The following is a 19,708-nucleotide window of genomic DNA, read 5'->3' as shown; positions in this document are numbered from 1 at the left end:
TTCTTTTTGTATATTAATGCATATTTCCTCCTAACTTAAACAACAGTGAACTCTTAAGTAATCTAACTTTTGTAAATTTGACAAGATACAGAGGAGATATGGCCTTGAATGTGGTCTTGCTATACTTGATCAGCTGTGGCTGCTGATGATCTAGCATGCCTTTTTAATTAAGGGAATTTCTGCTATTTTATGAACTCATTTTTTGCTCACTGAAGATGAAGTAAGAGTAAAGGGTGATTACAGCAGGGATTAGAGTTGAAAAATTGTAGGCACAGAACAAAAGTAACTGGTGATGTGTCCCTTGCCTTTTTTCCATGCAATTGACCACATGTTTATTTTGTCTTGTGTTTTGCAACTTATATTTGAAGTAACCAGTCCTTTTGGCATGATGCTCTTGCTTTAACAGATTTCCAGAAATTAAAGAATTTTATTGTTAAAGTTACAGGGATGGCCCTGGTAATCCTCTTAGACATAATTATGAAGGCACACTTAGAGATCTGCTGCAGTTCTTCAAGCCAAGGCAACCAAAGAAACTCTATTATCAACAGGTATGCATGATTATCTGCAGGGTTAATAACGTGTTCAAAAAGTTTGAGTAAAGTTGTGTAAAAGATGTGTTTAGAACTTTCAAATAAATTTGTGATATCACTTCTCATGATCATCTATATCTGTTCTATTGCAAGTTTATGTGGAGTACTTTTGTATTTGTGACATGAAAATGCAAAGAAGTATGAATGTTATGTTTTGAAAGGCAGCCAATGTTTTAAGCTAACTTTAACAAAAAGGTCTTTTTCAGCTTGTTATACCCAATTGTTTTGGGTATAGATGATTTAAAATGCCTCCTAAATCATCCTCACAGGTTGTTTTTAAGGAGGACAAATCGTTCCTTTCTAATCACACTACAAAAACTATCTAATTCTAGAATCAATTTGATCTTGTCTACAGCCTTCCTGGATTTTTTTGCGTTTTCCCTTAAACTATCAGATCACCAGTTACAACTAAACAAGGGTTTTATGAACATTCACGGTAACTTCCTTTCTCTTTTTGCTGAACTATTTCTGAAAAGTACAGTTACATTAGTTGCTGTATTTTCTCAATGTGCCCTGCCACTTTCCAAAAACAGTACTCCAGATCTCCTCACAGCTACCTGGACTATTCCTCTTCCCACCCTGTCTCTTGCAAAAAGGCTATCCCCTTCTCACAATTCCTCCTTCTCCTCCGCATCTGCTCTCGGGATGAGGCTTTTCTTTCCAGGATGAAGGAGATGTCTTTTTTAAACAAAGGGGCTTCCCTTCGTCCACCATGAACTCTGCTCTCAAACGCATCTCTCCCATTTCCCCGCACATCTGCCCTTACCCCATCCACCCGCCACCCCACTCGGGATAGGGTTCCCCTTGTCCTTACCTACCACCCCACTGGCCTCCAGGTTCAACATATAATTCTCCGTAACTTCTACCACCTCCAACGGGATCCCACTACCAACCACATTTTTCTCTCCTCCCCCCCCCCCCCCCCCCTTTCTGCTTTTCGCAGGGATCGCTCCCTACGCGACTCCCTTGTCCACTCACCCCCCCCATCCCTTCCCACCGATCTCCCTCCTGGCACTTATCCTTGTAAGCGGAATAAGTGCTACACCTGCCCTTACACTTCCTCCCTCACCACCATTCAGGATCCCAGACAGTCCTTCCAGGTGAGGCGACACTTCACCTGTGAGTCGGCTGATGTGGTGTATTGTGTCCGGTGCTCCCAGTGTGGCTTTTTATATATTGGTGAGACCCGACACAGACTGGGAGACCGTTTCGTGGAACACCTACGCTCGGTCCGCCAGAAAAAGCAGGATCTCCCAGTGGCCACACATTTTAATTCCACGTCCCATTCCCATTCTGATATGTCTATCCATGGCCTCCTCTATTGTCAAAATGAATCCAAACTCAGGTTGGAGGAACAACACCTTATATACCAGCTGGGTAGCCTCCAACCTGATGGCATGAACATTGACTTCTCTAACTTCCGTTAATGCCCCTCCTCCCCTTCTTACCCCATCCCTGACATATTTAGTTGTTTGCCTGTTCTCCATCTCCCTCTGGTGCTCCCCCCCCCCCCTTTTCTTTCTCCTGAGGCCTCCCGTCCCATTATCCTTTCCTTTCTCCAGCTCTGTATCACTTTCGCCAATCACCTTTCCAGCTCTTAGCTTCATCCCACCCCCTCCGGTCTTCTATCATTTTGCATTTCCCCCTCCCCCCACTACTTTAAAATCTCTTACTATCTTTCCTTTCGGTTAGTCCTGATGAAGGGTCTTGGCCCAAAACGTCGACAGCTCTTCTCCCTATAGATGCTGCCTCACCTGCTGTGTTCTACCAGCATTTTGTGTGTTTTGTTGTTTGAATTTCCAGCATCTGCAGACTTCCTCGTGTTTGCTCCAGATCTCCTTTTAGAATTCTAGATTTGTGTAATTTTTTCCCCCATTTTCTGCTTCATTTCTCTGTATTGATTTTAACAAGCAAGTATTCTTATTCCACCAGCTTGTTTGTTTCCTTGAATATATTACTATACTCACAGTTCACCAAGTACCAAGTTTTTTCATTTATGTATTTGGAAATTCTACTCTGTACACCTGAGTCCAGATGTATATTTTTTAAAAAGTAGTGGTTTGAACATGGGGGTTGATGGAATACTATAATTTCTTTCTCTTGGTACAATCTTTTTGCTGCTGTTTACTGTTAATGTCAGTCCTATTATTGCTTCTGCGGCCCTTTTCAGTACATAAGCCTTCAGCCAGTTGAAAAATCTATGATGTGATACTTTATCAAATGTAGTTTTGGAGCACAACCACATCAATAGCTTTTTCCTCAGCAGCCTCTCTACAAAGTTTTTACTAGCTCATATTGAGAATATGGAACTGTAGAGCAGGCTTAAATGAGAAAATCTTCCTTTGATTTATTTAATGATTTATTTTTTTGGCTCAATAAATCTTGCAAAATTGCTGCATGGCAGCTTAATGTTTGAAACATAATTACTGCATATTTTATTGCAGATAAATTTCTTATTGGCCTGAAAAATGGAATTAAGCTATTTTAGTAGTATCCGTGAATTTAAAGTTTCTAAAATTGCACTCATTATTTGCTTATTCTGTAATTAGAGTATGTAGTGGGATTAAAGGGTTGTAAAAACAAATTGTTGTCGGAACAATTTTAATCCCGAACGAGAAAAAAGGTGTTCTTAAAAGAGATTGTGAAGTTGCTGCTTTTTGATTAGAAATTTCAAGTGGCTGTAAAATGCTTCAATCTGGCAAGCTCTGTTGCATATCCGTAGCTGAGATTGAAACTGGTCACACCTGCAGTTATTTTTTTCCACTTTGTTTTAAATTTCATACTTTTCTAGCGCTATAATAAAATTTTGTTTTCCTGATCTTAGTTGAAAATGAAGATCACAGACTTTGAAAACAGACGAAGTTTCAAGTGTATATGGCTCAACAGCAACTATAGGGAAGAGGTAAATATTTACTTCTGGGCTACATTTAAGATTGAGTAGACATGTAGCTTAGTGTTGCAAAATGGGTGGCATTTTAACAAAATTGGGGAGAACATTCTAAAAAGATGGCCTGCAGCTGTGCCAAGAGAATGTTTTCTACACTTTCTGCATGTTGAATGTAGACCTGAACAACAGACTTTCTTCAGTCTTGGTTTTTTACTCACTGGAATTTAGAAGATTGAGGGGGGATCTTATTAAAACGTATAAAATTCTAAAAGGATTGGACAGGCTAGATGCAGGAAGATTGTTTCCGATGTTGGGGAAGTCCAGAACGAGGGGTCACAGTTTAAGGATAAAGGGGAAGCCTTTTAGGACCGAGATGAGGAAAAACTTCTTCACACAGAGAGTGGTGAAGCTGTGGAATTCTCTGCCACAGGAAACAGTTGAGGCCGGTTCATTGGCTATATTTAAGAGGAAGTTAGATATGGCCCTCTTGGCTAAAGAGATCAGGGGGTATGGAGAGAAAGCAGGTACAGGGTTCTGAGTTGGATAATCAGCTATGATCATACTGAATGGCAGTGCAGGCTCGAATGGCCTACTCCTGCACCTATTTTCTATGTTTATATTCTGTTTTTGGCTGATCTTTTTGTATGCGGGAGAGGGGGATTTGTGGATTGTTGATCGTGCCGCTGTTCTTTTCCTCCCTGGTTTTGTGGCTATCTGGAGAAAAAGAATTTCAAAGTTATATACTTTGATAATAAATGAACCTTTGAAAAAATTAGTAACTTGAGTTATGAAACATTTGTTTTTACATATAGATGCTATTCTTGCAGTTAAAATTATTTTAGAAGCCCCCTTCTAGGTTCAGTGTTCCTCATCCATGTATATGGCCCTTTGCCAGAAAGGTGAATCATAATAAGTACCAGCGCAAGAAACATGACCAGAAGAGCATTCAGTCCATCTTCTATTCAATAAAATTGAACTTCCAAATAAACCTCATTTTTTTGTCTTATCCCAATAACACATTATTCTCTTAACACCAAAAAAAAAATTTTAATCTAAACCCTAAATGGGCTCTTGATTAAATATCTACTGGCAAAGCAAATTTTAAAAATGTGCGATCTTTCTGCTCACACCTCTAATGAGATTGGATAAAATCTGTTATTTCACATTTTCTTATTGCTGAAGAATGCTTTGCTACTTTGTTAACTCTGGAGCATTTTTTATAGTAAACCTGCACCAGGATTTGTAAGCACAGTGGTAAGATGAAAAGATGATCTTTCACTCATTTCCCATCACTAAATGGTCTGTTAACAGTAAAAATATGCCGTAAAGGTACAGGATCTTTATTCTGAAAAATTGTGCTCCAGTACTTGTTTCTTTTATAGTATTATAATATTGTAAACTTATCCTTCAGGTGCTGCTAACATGTAGCCTAGGAATAAGTGTATCAATTTCACTGGACTGATTAGATTGAGTAAATGGCCAATTTACTTTTAGCTTTCAGGCTTATATATTGTGATGTGAAAGTCAGCAACAAGCTGGAGGTCATATGCCAGTCTGAACCTGAACACCTGCAGGACTTGCCACTGTGACTATGGAACACAGTGCAGACATCAGCTGGGAATTCTATCAGATGCACTTTGCATTTAGACCCTCGCCCTGTTGCTGGGCTTGCCCAGTATACATGGCATGACCCTATTAATCTGAATGATCATTGCTGTATTGGGAGAAGCAGCCACAGGAAGGTGGCTCAGATTTTGTATTTATTTTCTTGTGCTCAAATAGTTTTATGAGAGTATTGATTTTTTTTAAATTTGTTTATTGAAATGTTTTTCAAACTATGAAAATGTTTTGTGCATGGGTCAGATTGGAACTGAAATCCATCACGTGGTCAGGTGTGTCTGGCCAGTATAGCTGAGCCCACATGGTAACAAACAATATAGCCACAAGAATGCTCCTGGTAGCCTGTTGGATTCTGCAGCTATAAATAGACAAACATTTATTAATCATGATTTGGTTTTATTACAGGAGATAACACTATATCCTGATAAGCATGGTTGTGTTCGTGACTTACTGGAAGAATGTAAGAAAGCTGTAGAGTTGTCAGATAAAGGATCCAGTAAACTAAGGTAAGAATTGTGTAGTAATCACCTCCTTGTTAACATAGCCAATGTGAATTAGTTAATAGTAAACTGATTCGGTATGTTGTTTTGTTATTTCTTGGTAATCCATATTAGGAAATCAGTAGTCTTGTTGATTAATCCAAAACAAATTCAGCTCAATTAACTTTTCAAGTAATAGTATTACCTTCCTTCACATTTTTGTAGTGTAACTTACAAATTGTCCACATCCATAGAACTGCACATTCTGGTAATTTTCATACAGGTTAATGGCTGGGCATTGATTTTAATTAACATATTTGCCTGAAGAAAGTAATGCTTAGATGCTAATTAATATTCACCAAATGTTTTATACAATGAAAAACAAATTGTGTACTTCAAAGGGTCTTATATTGCTATCTAGTTGTCATTGATTCCTAGATAAAATATGGTCAGATGTTCCTGGCTCAATTTCTGTAAACAATGCTAAAAATTTAGAGGCAAGGTTTTTTCTTGCAATCGAAACTGGTCCAATTGTATGGAAAATATGCGGTTCTATCATATCTGAGCAGTCAAAGATGAAATAAAAATTATTCTGCATTAACTTTAAGCAAAGATAATTTGTATCTATTTTTGCTTTTGCTTAGACTACTGGAAATTGTAAGCTACAAAATAATTGGAGTCCATCAGGAAGATGAGCTGTTAGAATGTTTATCTCCAGCAACAAGCCGGACTTTCAGAATAGAGGTACGTTATTTTAGTAAGACTGTTAATATACATTCTAATTTCAAAAGAAACTTTCTAATTAGTGTATTGATTTGACATTTCTCAGGAAGTTCCTCTAGATCAGGTAGAACTGGATAAAGAGAATGAATTACTGATCCCAGTGGCACATTTTCACAAAGAAGTTTTTGGCACTTTTGGAATTCCATTCTTGTTGCGGATATGCCAGGTGAGCTGCCTCGTGTATCAAACACTTAAATATATTTATAGAATATCACCGGTTTATAAGAGTTCAATGTGAAATATTTGTGAGCATTTTGAGAAGTTTTAACAATGTTTCTGAAGATCAAGAGTTCACCTGTATCGTACATTTTAGAGCGAACCATTCAGGGAGATTATGAAACGAATTCAAGGAATACTGGAAGTCCAAGAGAAGGAGTTTGAAAAAGTAAGTGCTTCCAATTTTACCTTTCAAATTCATTGTGGTAGTCAATAAGAGAAAGCAAATATTCTTGTTTACGATTCATAATTGTTTAATAAATGTATTTACTGCTTTCCGCACACAGAAAAGAAACATCAATAAAATGCAACACACAAAATGCTGGAGTAACTCAGCAGGCCAGGCAGCATCTAAGGAAACGAGTACAGTCGACGTTTCGGGCCAAGACACTTCAGCGGGACTGGAGGGGAAAAAACTGAGAAGATTTTAAGAGTGGGGGAGGGGAGAGAGAAACACAAGGTGATAGGTGAAACCTGAAGGGGGAGGAAGTAAAGAGCTGAGAAGTTGATTGGTGAAAGAGATACAGAGCTGATAGAAGAGGACAGACCATGGAAGAAAGACAGGGAGGAGGAGCATTGGAGGGAGGCAATGGGCAGGCAAGGAGATGAGGTGAGCGAAGGAAAGTGGGTGTGGGGAATGGGGCATTACCAGAAGTTTGAGAAATTGATGTTGATGCCGTTGGGTTGGAGGCTATCCTGACAGAATATAAGCTATTCTTCTTCCAACCTAAGTGTGGCCTCATTGCAACAGTGGAAGAAGCCATGGATAAACATACCAGAATGGGAAGTCGAATTAAAATGGGTGGCCACTGGGAGATTCTGCTTGTTCTGGTGGATGGAGCGTAGTTGCTCGGTGACACAGTCTCCCAATCTACATCGAGTCTCACTTATCTACAGGAGGCCACACCAGGAGCACTGGACACAATATATGACCCCAACAGGTCCACAGGTGGCATCGCCTCACCTGGAAGGACTGTTTGGAGTCCTAAATGGTAGTGAGTGAGGAAGAGTAGGGGTAGGTGTAGATGAATGGACAAGAGGGTTGTGTAGGGAGCGATAACTGGAAGTCGGGGGAGGGAAAGAAGTGATTGGTGATGGGATCCCATTGAAGATGGTGGAAGTTGCAGAGAATTATGTGCTGGGTGCAGAGGCTGGTTGGGTGGTAGGTGAGGACAAGAGGAACCTTATCCCTAGTAGGATGGGGTGAGAGCAGACATGCGTGAAATTGAAGAGATGCAGTTGAGGGCAGCGTTGATGTTGGAGGAAGGGAAGCCCCCATCTTTAAAGGACAACATGTCCTTTGTTCTGGAATGAAAAGCCTTAACCTGAGAGCAGCTGTGACAGGGATGGAGGAAACATTCACCATACCCCTTTCCCCCCTTGCTCGTCCTCCTCCTCCCCCCCCCTTTCCTTTTGTCCTCTTCTATCAAACTCCTCCCTCTGCCCTGTATCTCTTTCACCAATCAAATTCCCAGCTCTTTACTTCATCCCTCCTCCTCCAGGTTTCACCTGTCAACCTTGTGTTTTTCTTCTCCCGCCTCCACCTTTTAAAGCTACTCCTCAGCTTTTTCCCCCCAGTCCTGCCAAAGGGTCTTTGCCCGAAACATGGTGCTCTTTTCCATAGATGCTGCGTGCCTTGTTCTGTTTTTCCAGCATTTTTGTGTGTTGCTTTGATTTGGATTTACAGCATCTGCAGATTTTCTCTTGTTTGAGCAATAAGTGCAACTGCATTTACTTTGTTCAGGATTGATTTAAATATCAAATCTCTTTTAAAGTTCAAGTTTGCGATTGTGATGATGGGTCGGCAGCAGTACATAAATGAGGACGAGTATGAAATCAACCTGAAAGATTTTGAACCACAGCCCAGTGAGTAGCAATAGATTTATTTCCTCTTGGAAGTGAAAAGGGTTGGTTGGAATGCCTAAAATACTGCTAAATTGATTACAGAAATTTTATGGAAATAACCATGGTCATTATTTATTTCTTGTGTTTGTAATATGTATTGCTGGAGGGCAGTAAGGGTTATCTCTTGTGGGAGTTTTATATACATGGCTTTTTTTTCAGAAGACTGGCCTGTTCCAGATACTCTTCAGTTGACGGGTAAGCTTTTGTAACACTGGGAATAGATTAAAAGTTTATTTGTACATGTAACTTGTGTCTTTGCATGAAAACCTGAATATTGAAAATAACAACAAAATGAAGAAGTATTGGTCATTCTTTGACAAGATCCCAAACTGAGCTGTTAGGATCTTCAATACTGAAGGCTATTTCTATGGCATAATACATTCATTCCAAGTTATTTATATGTCTAAAGTTAACATGGACTTGTTGAGATACATTTGTGATTTCTGTGTATTGGATTCCAAATTCAATGCAAAGCCAGGTTCACAATTTTGTGTATTGGCATTAGAATTTTCACTGTATACCAAAGAAATGTAAATCACCAGTTCACTGCAAAAGCATACCATTCAGTCGTAATTAGTGCATTAACCTTTTTTCTATGGGACCACTAACTGTGTGAGGTGTCACTTCAGTTGTTTTAATTTTTGGAGCTTTCCTGCAACCATGCTGAAGAAACGTGTATTTGCATGGATCTTAACTGCTGATCCAGACTAGTATTCTCACTTTCTTCTTGTTACCTTCCTTTCACTGCCCTTTGTTTTTCTCCTCCCTGTCCCTGTCATTTTTCATCTTCTATTACTATGCATTTCAATCTCTACCTCGTATTGACATTGCTATTCTTCTGCCATTTTCCAAGTGTTCAATTATTTAGTGCCTTCTGAAGGTTGAATGGAGATGCTTGGTGCTGCGCTTTTTTTTACATGAAGCAACTCCAGCTCATCGAGAGATCAGTAGTGGAAAGAGTGAGCAGTTTTAAGTTCCAGGGTGTCAACATCTTTGAGGATGCATTTACAAAGAAGTCACAACAGTGGCTATGTTTCATTAAGAGTTTGAGGAGACCTGGTGTCACCAAAGACATTTGCAAATTTCTACAGAGCTTCTAACTGATTGCATCACCGTCTGGTATGGAGGGGTCACTGCACAGGATCAGAAAAAAGCTGCAGAAATTTGTAAGCTCAGCCAGCTCCTTGATGGGGCAATAGCCTCCCCAGCTTCCACACCTCAAAAGGCTATGCCTCAGGAAGGCAGCTTCTATTTTTAAGAACACCCATCACCCAGAGCATGCCCTCTTATTGCTACCATCAAGGAGGTGGTACTGGAGTCTGAGGACACACATTCAATATTTAAGGAACTGCTTCTTTCCCTCTGTCATCAATGAACCCATGAACAACTGTAGAGAACTGAAGGGCAAAGATAGCAAGGCAGTTTTAAAAAAAAAAAGATCAAGATATGTTTCCCTTGATTAGCCAAGACTGTTAAAATAAGAGGAAAGAGGTACTTGGAAGTGCATTAAACACTTGGCTGTATGTAGTTTGTCCATTTCTGGTTATTACATTCTAGCAAGGATGTAACAATTCAAAAGAGGGAATGAGCCAGGAAAGGCATGCGGCTGCCAGGGTCGAGGAAATTTGGCTGCGAAGATAGTTCGGCTAGACTAGAGTTGGTTTCTTCAGAACTGGGATATTTATTTAAGATGCCAAGAAGTAAGTTATTCAGGTAAAGTGGATAAGGAAGATTTTTATCCTAGGGTTATAATAGCGCAGAAACAGACTCTGTATAGTAATGCCAGCCATCAGGTATCCATCTGCTTCGTGCCATAGCGATTCAGGTGCTTATCCAGATAACTTTTCATTGTTGAATGTTTATGTTTGTCTATCATCTCGTGCAGTACATTCCTAGTTGCAACTACTATCAGGGTGAAATGTTTATTTTTCTCATATCTACTGTAAACCCCCTTGCTGCTCGTGTTAGACACAACCCCTCAGCTTCATGGAAAATGAGCCCAGTCCGTACAGTTTCTCACTAAAGCATTCCATTCCAGGCAATATCTTTATAAATCTCTGCACCTTCTGCAGTGCAACCACATCCATGCTATACTGTGGTTAGCCTACAGTGCTTGTGTACTGCAGTGTACTTTGCTTGTTGCCAAAGTTTCAAAGTTGTACCATAACTTCATACGGTTTATTTTCTGTGTCCCGGCCAATGAAAGCCAGCATCTCATATTTGCTTCAATACTTTTGTCTACTAATGCTGCAATGTTTTGGGATCTACTGGAAGTGCTTGTACTTTGTTAGCTGTAGCATTTATGGTGTACATCTTATCCTTAGAACTTGCAAAATGCAGCACTTCTCAGAACTCAATGCCACCTGCCTTTCATTCTAAAACCAAAAATCCTCTGTAGAAGCATTAAAATAAGAATTTGTGGTGAAGTCCTAGTTACATTAAAAAAGTATATTTCTAAGTAAAGTTATGATTTAAAAAGCTAGAATTAAACAGCACAAGTGAGAAATCCAATGATAACCTGTGACAAACATTAAATTAGCCAGTTGGGAAAAAAGGAGTTTTTAAAATAATGTAAGTTGCAGGAGCTCAGATCAAAAATAAGTCTTCATTCCTTCTAGTGAATGTGACTTTTCAAGATTGCATGGAGTTTAGCTGCTATCTCCCTTGAGTATGTCAGCATGTAATTTGAGATGGCGTACATTTTACAATTCTGTGGTAAAGTAGAATTTATTAATTTCAAAGAAATAACCCATAAACACCCGAGATAGCAGATATGTGCAACATTTTAAAATGTTGTGAAGTCCATTATTTTGAATAAATAATGAACATTAGAGTCCATATGTTGATTTCAGGCTTTTTTTTGAAAAATGCAGTATTTCCCTTGATTACTTCAGTGAAGGCAGAAGTCTGGAGGGGGGCTAAATTTATGAGCACAACTGTGATGTTTGGTGCAGAAAACCTGAAGGAAGATATTGTAAGGCACCCTAATTAGAAGTACAGTGGATTCTGGTTCATTGGGACCAGTACTTTTTGGCCCAATTAAGTGGCTACCCCTATTAGCTGAAGCTTTATATAGGAATAGTTTAAAAAATATGTATTGAAAGGGCAGACTACACTTTAACTGAGTGACAAGTTATGTATTTAAATGAAATACAGAACAAATTCAAATACTGCTAACACTACTGTAGTCCTATATTAGTTCCTAAAGGCTATTAACAGAGGAATTCATCCAGTGTATGCTACTGTGTTTGATTATCTGTAAATAAAATCAGCACAGCCGTGTAGTGTAATATTTTCAGCTAGTATCAAATCTTTTGTGGCATCTTGACATGGGTCTGAAATTTTTAAGTCTAAATAAGTTATCAAAAGTTAAAGCTCTTTGCATCTGCATTTATCAGCCTAAGTGGATGATTCCACACAAGTGCACGTGACTGAAGCCAGTCAGAAGCAGTTCTGCAACAGTCTCCTATCCCAGTTAAGTGGCATAGTATCTCAAATAAACTAAGGGAGGAGTCCCAGCTATTTTCTTGAAAATTAGTTTCTGTTCATTAAAAACTGCTCCAAATAAGCAAGCCACTGTGCCAATTAACCGATGGCCCAGTTAGCTGGAATTTACTATTTGAATAGACAAGGACTGATTAGTGGTAGTCATCATGGTTTTATGCCTGTGGTAGGTCATGTCTAACAAATCATAGTGTTTTTTTTTTGAAGAAGTTACCAGGAAAGTTGATGAAGGCAAAGCAGTGATTGTTGTCTATACGGACATTAGCAAGGCCTATGACAAGGTTCCGCATGGGAGGTTGGTCAAGATGGTTCAATCGTTTGGCATTCAAGATGAGGTGGTAAATTGGATTAGACATTGGTTTTGCAGGAGAAGCCGAGAATGGTAATAGATGGGTTCCTCTCTGTCTGGAGGCCTATGACAAGTGGTATGGTGCAGGGATCAATGCTGGATCTGTTGTTTGCCATGGTAATGTAGTCAACTGGATCAGTAAATTTGCAGATGACACCCAAGATTAGGACCGAAGTAGGCAGCGAGAAAGGCTATCAATGCTTGCAGCATGATCTGAATGAGTTAGAAAAATGGCAGGTGGAATTTAATGCAGGTAAGTGTGAGATGTTAGACTTTGGAAGGACTAACCAGTGTTGGACTTGCACAGTGAGAGGTAAGGCACTGAGGACCACAGTAGAACTGACGAATCTGGGAATACAGATTCATTCTACTTTGAGAGTGATGTCATGATTAGATAGGGTCATAAAGAGCCTTTGGCACGTTGGCCTTCATAGATCAAAGTATTAAGTATGGGAGTTGGGATGTTATGTTGAAGTTGTATAAGATGTTGATCGGACCTAACTTGGAATCAAGTTCTGGTCATCTACCTACAGGAAAGATTTCATTAAGGTTGAAAGAACACAAAATATTTACAAGGATGTTGCCAAGTCTTTAGAACCTGAGTTATAGGGAGAGATTGATTACATTAGTACTTTTATTTCCTAGAATGTAGAAGATTAAGGGAAGATTTGATAGTGACATACAAAATTGAGGGTTTTGGTAGGGTAAGTGTAAATAGGCTTTTCCCACTGGGTTGGGTAAGACTGGAACTGGAGGTCATTAGATAAGGATGAAAGGTAAATTGTTTAAGGGGAGCATGAGGAGGAACTACTTCTCACAAAGGGTGGTAAGTTGCCAGTGAAAGTGGTAGCTGTAGGATCAATTTCAACATTTAACTGAAATTTGGATAAGAGAGTGCAGGTTGATCAGACTAGGCAGATTGATGTTTGGCTTGGATTAGATGGGCCAAAGTACTTATTTCCGTGCTGTAGTGTTCTCTGACCATGTAATAATGAACATTTTACAATGTGAATTTATTTAGGGAAACTCACATTTTATTAATATGTAACAATTTTGAGGATATGAGTAGAACAAATCAATGAAAGTGGTGTATTTGAGTTTTGGGAATGCTTTTAAGGCCCGCACAAGTGGTTGGTTAATAGAGTATATGAAATTTGAAGTCAATGTACTGACATGATGAGAATTGGTTATTGGACAGAAAGTCGATAGCCCACGTTTAAAAACCTTTGAGAGTGTAAGATTGAGAAAAGTGATGTGTTAGCATTCCTCTTTTGCTATCAGTCTACACGTTTCTACATAATAGAAATTGGTTCTATTATGGACCTGTTGGTTACATTTGTGGTTTGTATGTCATCGTAAAGCAGATGATGGTGGCAGATTTCTAGGCAGGCAAATTTGAAAAGACTGCTTCACAACCCTCTTCAACACAGTAACCCAGCTAGCTGTTGCTTCAGTTCTAGTGGCTTGGATTATTCTGACTGCTGGTGCTGTTTTGGTGAAGTATTTCTCCAAAGGCACAAAAGGAGTATTTTCATTGGTTCAGTAATCATCACTTTGAACAATAAAAGCAGATCCTTGCTAATGGTGTCAAGAATATGCAAATTTTAAAACAAGCATAAATGACCCATATACACTGAGGATATATGTGTGGCAAATTTTGGTGATATCTTTACTAATGAAATCTAGAATGAAAATCAAAAGAATATACGTGCTGGAAATCTAAACTAGAAACAAAATGCCAGAAAAGTTCCAAGTCGGGCAGCAACGTGTGTGTTTGGGGAAGGGGACACTTCAGAGTTCATCCTTTTGAGTCTTTGAGGTCCTTCATTAGATATAAATAAATTTTATTTTGTGAATGAGTAAAATGAAACTGAGCAATTCTGTTTTTGTCCATAATGATGGAACTTTCGTCACAGAAATTTTAAGCATGTTTGCTCACAGTGAGAAATCTGAATGCTGCAGGTAGAGAAATGGCTGTGGCATCATTGTGTTTTAAGAAGTGTGGGAAGCTCTGAGAACCTGTTTCTTATTTGTATGCATGGGCTTTAACACCCTTGATGATTGTATTTTAAAGTTTTTGTGGTCCTAATTAAGTGATGTTGATAGTCAATGCGAAAGCTTCAGTTTATTTATGACAAACAACTGAGTTACATATAATCAAAATTATTCAAGTATCTAATGTATTTTTCTTGTTCCAGGTAATATGTCCCAGCCAAGGCCATGGTTGGGACTTGATCACTTCAATAAAGCTCCAAAGAGAAGTCGCTATGCATATCTGGAAAAAGCGATCAAGATTCACAACTGACACCAATAAATGACTTGGTCAAAATTGTGTGTCTAAAAAAAAATAAATAAATTTAAAGAATCAAATAGACACTGTGCACCTATCCAACAACAGTAACAAAAAACTTTGGTACAAGTGCACCTTGTCAAAAGTCTTCAGCGACAGGATTTGCTGCTGATGCTAATTTTATTTTGTTGAGGCTGTTCGGTTTGGCTTCCCTGTACCAATTGACTGCCTATTTTCCAGATGGAGCAAAGAAATGGATTTACCCTTTACAAAGAGCAATGCAGTCAGGTGTGAGTTCTTCTTATAAAGGTGAAAAAATGTGGCAGCATAGTGAAGGAGCTGAGTAGTAAGAAAACAGCTAGTCATTTGCTAAATGGTTTCATGCCTTTTAGAATAACCCACAGCAGATGGCATAGGATTCACATCTTTGACTGGCTGCTAATTACAAGTGTTGTGAAACTTCACAAATGCTTGAAGAAGCAGTCAGCATGTTCATGTTTACAGTCATTTGGATAGTTTTTCTTTATTTAGGTAGTTTGGATGAATTCAGAATTTTTGTGAATTTGTACACCACCTACTTTCACAGCATTAATAAATGGTGTCTGTACTACATCTTGCACGTTGTTGGCACTTAATATTAAGGAGATTATTTTTTTTTCTCCCAGCTGAATGTGGTCTTTGATTTTGTTTTTAAACATGACCTGGGTTTTTGTTCCCATACCATACTCTTTGTAGAACACCTTGGCAATAATAATAAATCAGTACTCATTGTATCCTGCCTGGTGCGAGTTTGTAGATCTGGCTATGCTTGTTTTACTTTGATGCTATGGCCATTGGTGCTTCCGAATGGTAACTGACTGGAGTAGGTGGGGTTTACTGTGCTGCCTGTGGGGAGATGGTTTTAAAACAGTGGTGGCTGGAAAAGGCAAAGTTGAAAAATCTGAATGTTCTATTTTGTCATGGTGAGATGTGAAAAATTATAACATGACAAAAACAGCCTTTAGCACAGAGGGCATGCTCAATAACGTAAGTAGTAAGCTGTTGACTTTGTAAAAATTTTAAAAAAATACAAAAAAATGTATATTTAATGATGAACATGTACAATTTAACACTCTAAGGATAAAATTCCCATGGAGGAGTCTGCAGGTAAAGTCACTGATGTTGATATTCATTGCGTGTAGTTTTATTTCAGACTGGGTTTTTTTTAAGCTAATTGCAGCAGCGTGTCTAGTTGAGTGCAGTAAAATAGAAATCTGCAATTCACAATTTCTCTTCCCTCTATCTTTTTAATTCACGTAGCAGTGTATGAAATCTTTTCCTGTATATTGCCTTTTTGCTGGAAAATGTTGTATGTTGAATAAAATTTTCTATAAAAATAGTGTTGTATTTGCTTTGTCCATCAACAAACTAAGATTTTTGTTTTTATGGTTAAGTATTTAACCTGCAAGAGTGTCTTTTGATAGGTTAAGATTTTTTTAATGTGGCTGAATATTATAAAATAGATTTAGAGCAAAATGCAGATGAGCAGCATTTTATTTCTTAGAGTAATAAAGTTATGTGTTGAGTATTAAAGAAGTTATGTACTTAAACTGAATTTCCATTTCAAATGTTGGTGTGATTACCTGCCCAACTGCAATGATTGCTACTCTTAACTGTTGGGCTTGGTTCTGCTTTTATCAGTTTGTTTCTAAAATTTTATTACGCCAGTAAAATTTGTTTGATCTTTTTTACAGTGAAATGACACTTCATACATGAAAGTTCCTATTGGCTCCACTGATTCTAGGGTAAAACTTCTTTCATAGTGCTGTGACAAAATGTCACAATTGATGAGATTGAAATATTTGAAGAAGGGAAAGACTTCTGAAGTTAGATGTAAATCTGTTTGTGTTGTGATACACTCAAGGTGCTTTATGCCATCCTGAAAATATATTTTCCCGAAAATCCTAACTGGGCTGTATTCAAGGATGATGAGCTTAACGTGAGGCTGACCTGGAAGAAGGGGCAGACTTTTGCTCCCATTGTACATGTTCGGGTGACGGAGAATGTTATTTTGTAAATGTGCTAAGAAGTCATGATTTTGGGTGTCCAGTGACTGCTGTGGTATTGTGTCCAGTAGTGTGTATTCCCCTTTGCTTTTGTTTGCATGTTTTGATGTAAATGCTGTGAACTGTTTTAGATTCTTGCTTTCGCATCTTGGTGGCTTTTTTGATCATCAGGTTTTCTGCAGTTTGGCCTGCCCACAAGGACAATAGGAAATTTGGCTATAATCATTGGATACAGATAATCTGCTTGACTATCCATCATCTGTCTCACTAAGACTTTGAAGTTTGTATTGCAAAGTTATTCCTTCCCAACTGTTAATTCTATTCTTGCCATTAAGATTCCTATCAAGGTAAAGCTTCTGTTTCCCACAAAGCTTCCTAAATGTGGAAATACAGTAGTTTTGCTGCAAAAAAAAAAGTGTAGTGTTTATCTTTGAGATCCATGTCTGAGGATCTGAATCTTCTGATGGGTCCGGCATAAAGTGACTCAGTTTAGACCATAGAGATGGGAGCAGAATTAGGTTATTTACCCATTGAGTCTGATCCATTTCCCCCTCAGTCCCAATCTCCTGCGTTCTTCCCGACTGATCAAGAATCTATCAGCCTCTGCCTTAAATATACATAAAGACTTGGCCTCCACGTTGCCTGTGGCAATGAATTCCACAGATTCGGCACTCTTGCTAATGAAATTCCTCCTCATCTCAGTTCTAAATGGACGTCGCTCTATTCTGAGGCTGTGTCCTCTGGTCCTGGGCTTCCCCACCATAGGAAACATACTTTCTGTCGGCCTTTCACCATCCAATAGGTTTAAATGAGATTCTCTTCCCCACCCCTCCCACCATGAACATTATCTCAATACTTATTGCAACTTAACCATTTAATAGACAAATACAGTAATTCAGTTTTTTCTTATTTATTGTGTATTTCATTGTACTGCTGCCGTGAAGTTAGATTTCACAGCGTATGCTGGTGATATTAAACCTATTTCTGATTATCTTGTTCAGCAGCTTCATGTCAAAGGCCTGAAAATCCAAGTATACAATATCTGCCAATTGTTTGTCCTTGTTATTTCTTAAAAGAATTCCAGCAGATTTATTAGGTAAAAGTTTTCCTTCAAGGACACCATGTTAACAATGGCTTATTTTAATCATGTGTCTTCTAGTACCCCAAAATCACATCCTTCACAATTGACTCCCAACATTTTCCCAACCAGAGATCAGACTAACTGACCTATAATTTCCTTTCTTGAAGAGTAGAGTGACATTTGCAATTTTCTGATCCTCTGGAACCACGCCAAAATCTATTGATTTTTGGAAGATCATTACTAATGCCTTCAAGCACTTTCTCCCTAGTAATGGCTACTTCAGTCACTTTTGCCCCCGACACTATCAAAATTCCGGCATTCTGTTCTCTTTTGGGGGATTTTCACCCATTCTTCCTTGTAAGAAGCTTCTAGTTCTGTTAGATTCTTGGGCCATCTTACATGCACTGCTCTATTGAGGTCTATCCACAGATGTTCAAAGATGTTTAGGTCAGGGGATTGTGAGAGCCATGGCAAAACGTTCAGCTTGTACCACTTGAGGTAGTCCATTGTGGATTTTAAGGTGTGTTTAGGATCATTATCCTGTTATAGAAGCCATCCTCTTCATCTTAAGCTTATTTACTGACGGTGTAATTGCTTCCAGAATTTGCTGATAATTAATTGAATTCATTCTTCCCTTTACCAGTGAAATGTTCCCCATGCCATTGGCTGCAACACAAGCCCAAGTCATGATCAGTCCACCCCCCCCCCCCCCCCCCGTGTTTAACAGTTGGAGAGGTGTTCTTTTCATGAAATTTTTCATCCTTTTTTCTCCAAACATACCTTTGCTCATTGCAGCCAAAAAGTTATATTTTAACTTCATCAGTCCACAGGACTTGTTTCCAAAATGCATCAGGCGTGTTTAGATGTTCCTTTGCAAGCTTCTAACACTGAATTTTGTGGAGAGAACGCAAGAAAGGGTTTCTTCTGATGACTCTTCCACGAAGGTCATATTTGTGCAGGTGTCGCTGCACAGTAGAACAGTGCACCACCACTCCAGAGTCTGCTAAATCTTCCTTAAGATCTTTTGCAGTCAGGGGTTTTGATTTGCCTTTCTAGCAATCCTACGAACAGTTCTCTTGGAAAGTTTTCTTGGTCTTACAGACCTCAACTTGACCTCCACTGTTCCTGTTAACTGCTATTTCTTAATTACATTACGAGGAACTGAGGAGATGGCTACCTGAAAAGACTTTGCTATCTTGTAGTAGTCTGCTTTGTGGGCATCATTTATTTTAGAGTGCTAGGCAGCTGCTTAGAGGAGCACATGGCTGCTGATTGTTGGGACAACGTTTGAGGAGTCAGGGTCTTTATAAAGCTTTGAAATTTGCATCACCTGGCCTTCCTAATGATGACTGTGAACAAGCCACAGCCCTAACAAGCTAATTAAAGTCTGAAACCTTGGTAAAAGTTAACTGAAGTTTGTTAACTGTTCTTTGATCTGTGCCAATCATTCTTTAATTCAATTTAAAATTGTACATCATTACTATTTGATAAAGGAGAGACTGTCTAAAACAGGGGTGGGCAAACTTTTTGACTTGTGGGCCACAAAGGGTTCTAAAATTTGACAGGGGGGCCGGACCAGGAGCAGATGGACGGAGTGTTTTGGTAATACACCTCATAAGAGAAAATAAAATATCATGGGATATGTAGAAAACGTGCTTTAATTTCAATTGAAAATGAACAAATGCATTACAACAAAATATGTCTTTTAAGTCCCATGGTATTTAGCTATTTATTGAAATGACTTTTAAAACACTGAAAATTAAATGAATAAAATACAGCTTTTTTAATAGTAACAGTTATAATTTTAAAGCACTGAAAATTCTGTTATCCTTCAAGATATTATCATCATCACTCTCCTCCTGACTGTCTTTATTTCAAAAACTGTAGGAGATGCAGGTCTACTTGTCCTCCTTCTTATTCAATTGTCCCCTTTGCCAAAACTCAACAACGACCAGCACA

The 19,708-nt window shown here is 38.7% G+C and overlaps 1 protein-coding gene across 7 annotated transcripts in view; it reads left to right on the top strand.

The window, feature by feature from the left end:
- usp7 (ubiquitin specific peptidase 7 (herpes virus-associated)) overlaps positions 1-16,014 on the top strand; it is a 74,090-nt gene extending 58,076 nt beyond the window's left edge. For 3 of the 7 annotated variants that reach the window (XM_059979169.1, XM_059979168.1, XM_059979173.1), the window contains 9 exons: positions 440-548; positions 3,415-3,492; positions 5,503-5,603; positions 6,221-6,320; positions 6,406-6,525; positions 6,673-6,744; positions 8,351-8,441; positions 8,640-8,675; positions 14,532-16,014. In XM_059979169.1, coding sequence (XP_059835152.1) covers positions 440-548; positions 3,415-3,492; positions 5,503-5,603; positions 6,221-6,320; positions 6,406-6,525; positions 6,673-6,744; positions 8,351-8,441; positions 8,640-8,675; positions 14,532-14,638 — 814 coding nt within the window. In that variant the 3' untranslated portion in view covers positions 14,639-16,014. The remainder of the gene's footprint in view (positions 1-439; positions 549-3,414; positions 3,493-5,502; positions 5,604-6,220; positions 6,321-6,405; positions 6,526-6,672; positions 6,745-8,350; positions 8,442-8,639; positions 8,676-14,531) is intronic. The other 4 variants (XM_059979172.1, XM_059979170.1, XM_059979175.1 and 1 more) reach the window with 4 other exon arrangements.
- Positions 16,015-19,708: the final 3,694 nt, after the last annotated feature.

The sequence above is a fragment of the Hypanus sabinus genome, chromosome 9, assembly GCF_030144855.1.
Source record: "Hypanus sabinus isolate sHypSab1 chromosome 9, sHypSab1.hap1, whole genome shotgun sequence".
Taxonomy (NCBI): Eukaryota; Metazoa; Chordata; class Chondrichthyes; order Myliobatiformes; family Dasyatidae; genus Hypanus; species Hypanus sabinus.
Note: the sequence above shows the minus strand (reverse complement) of the source record. Positions and strands in the feature narration are given on the sequence as shown.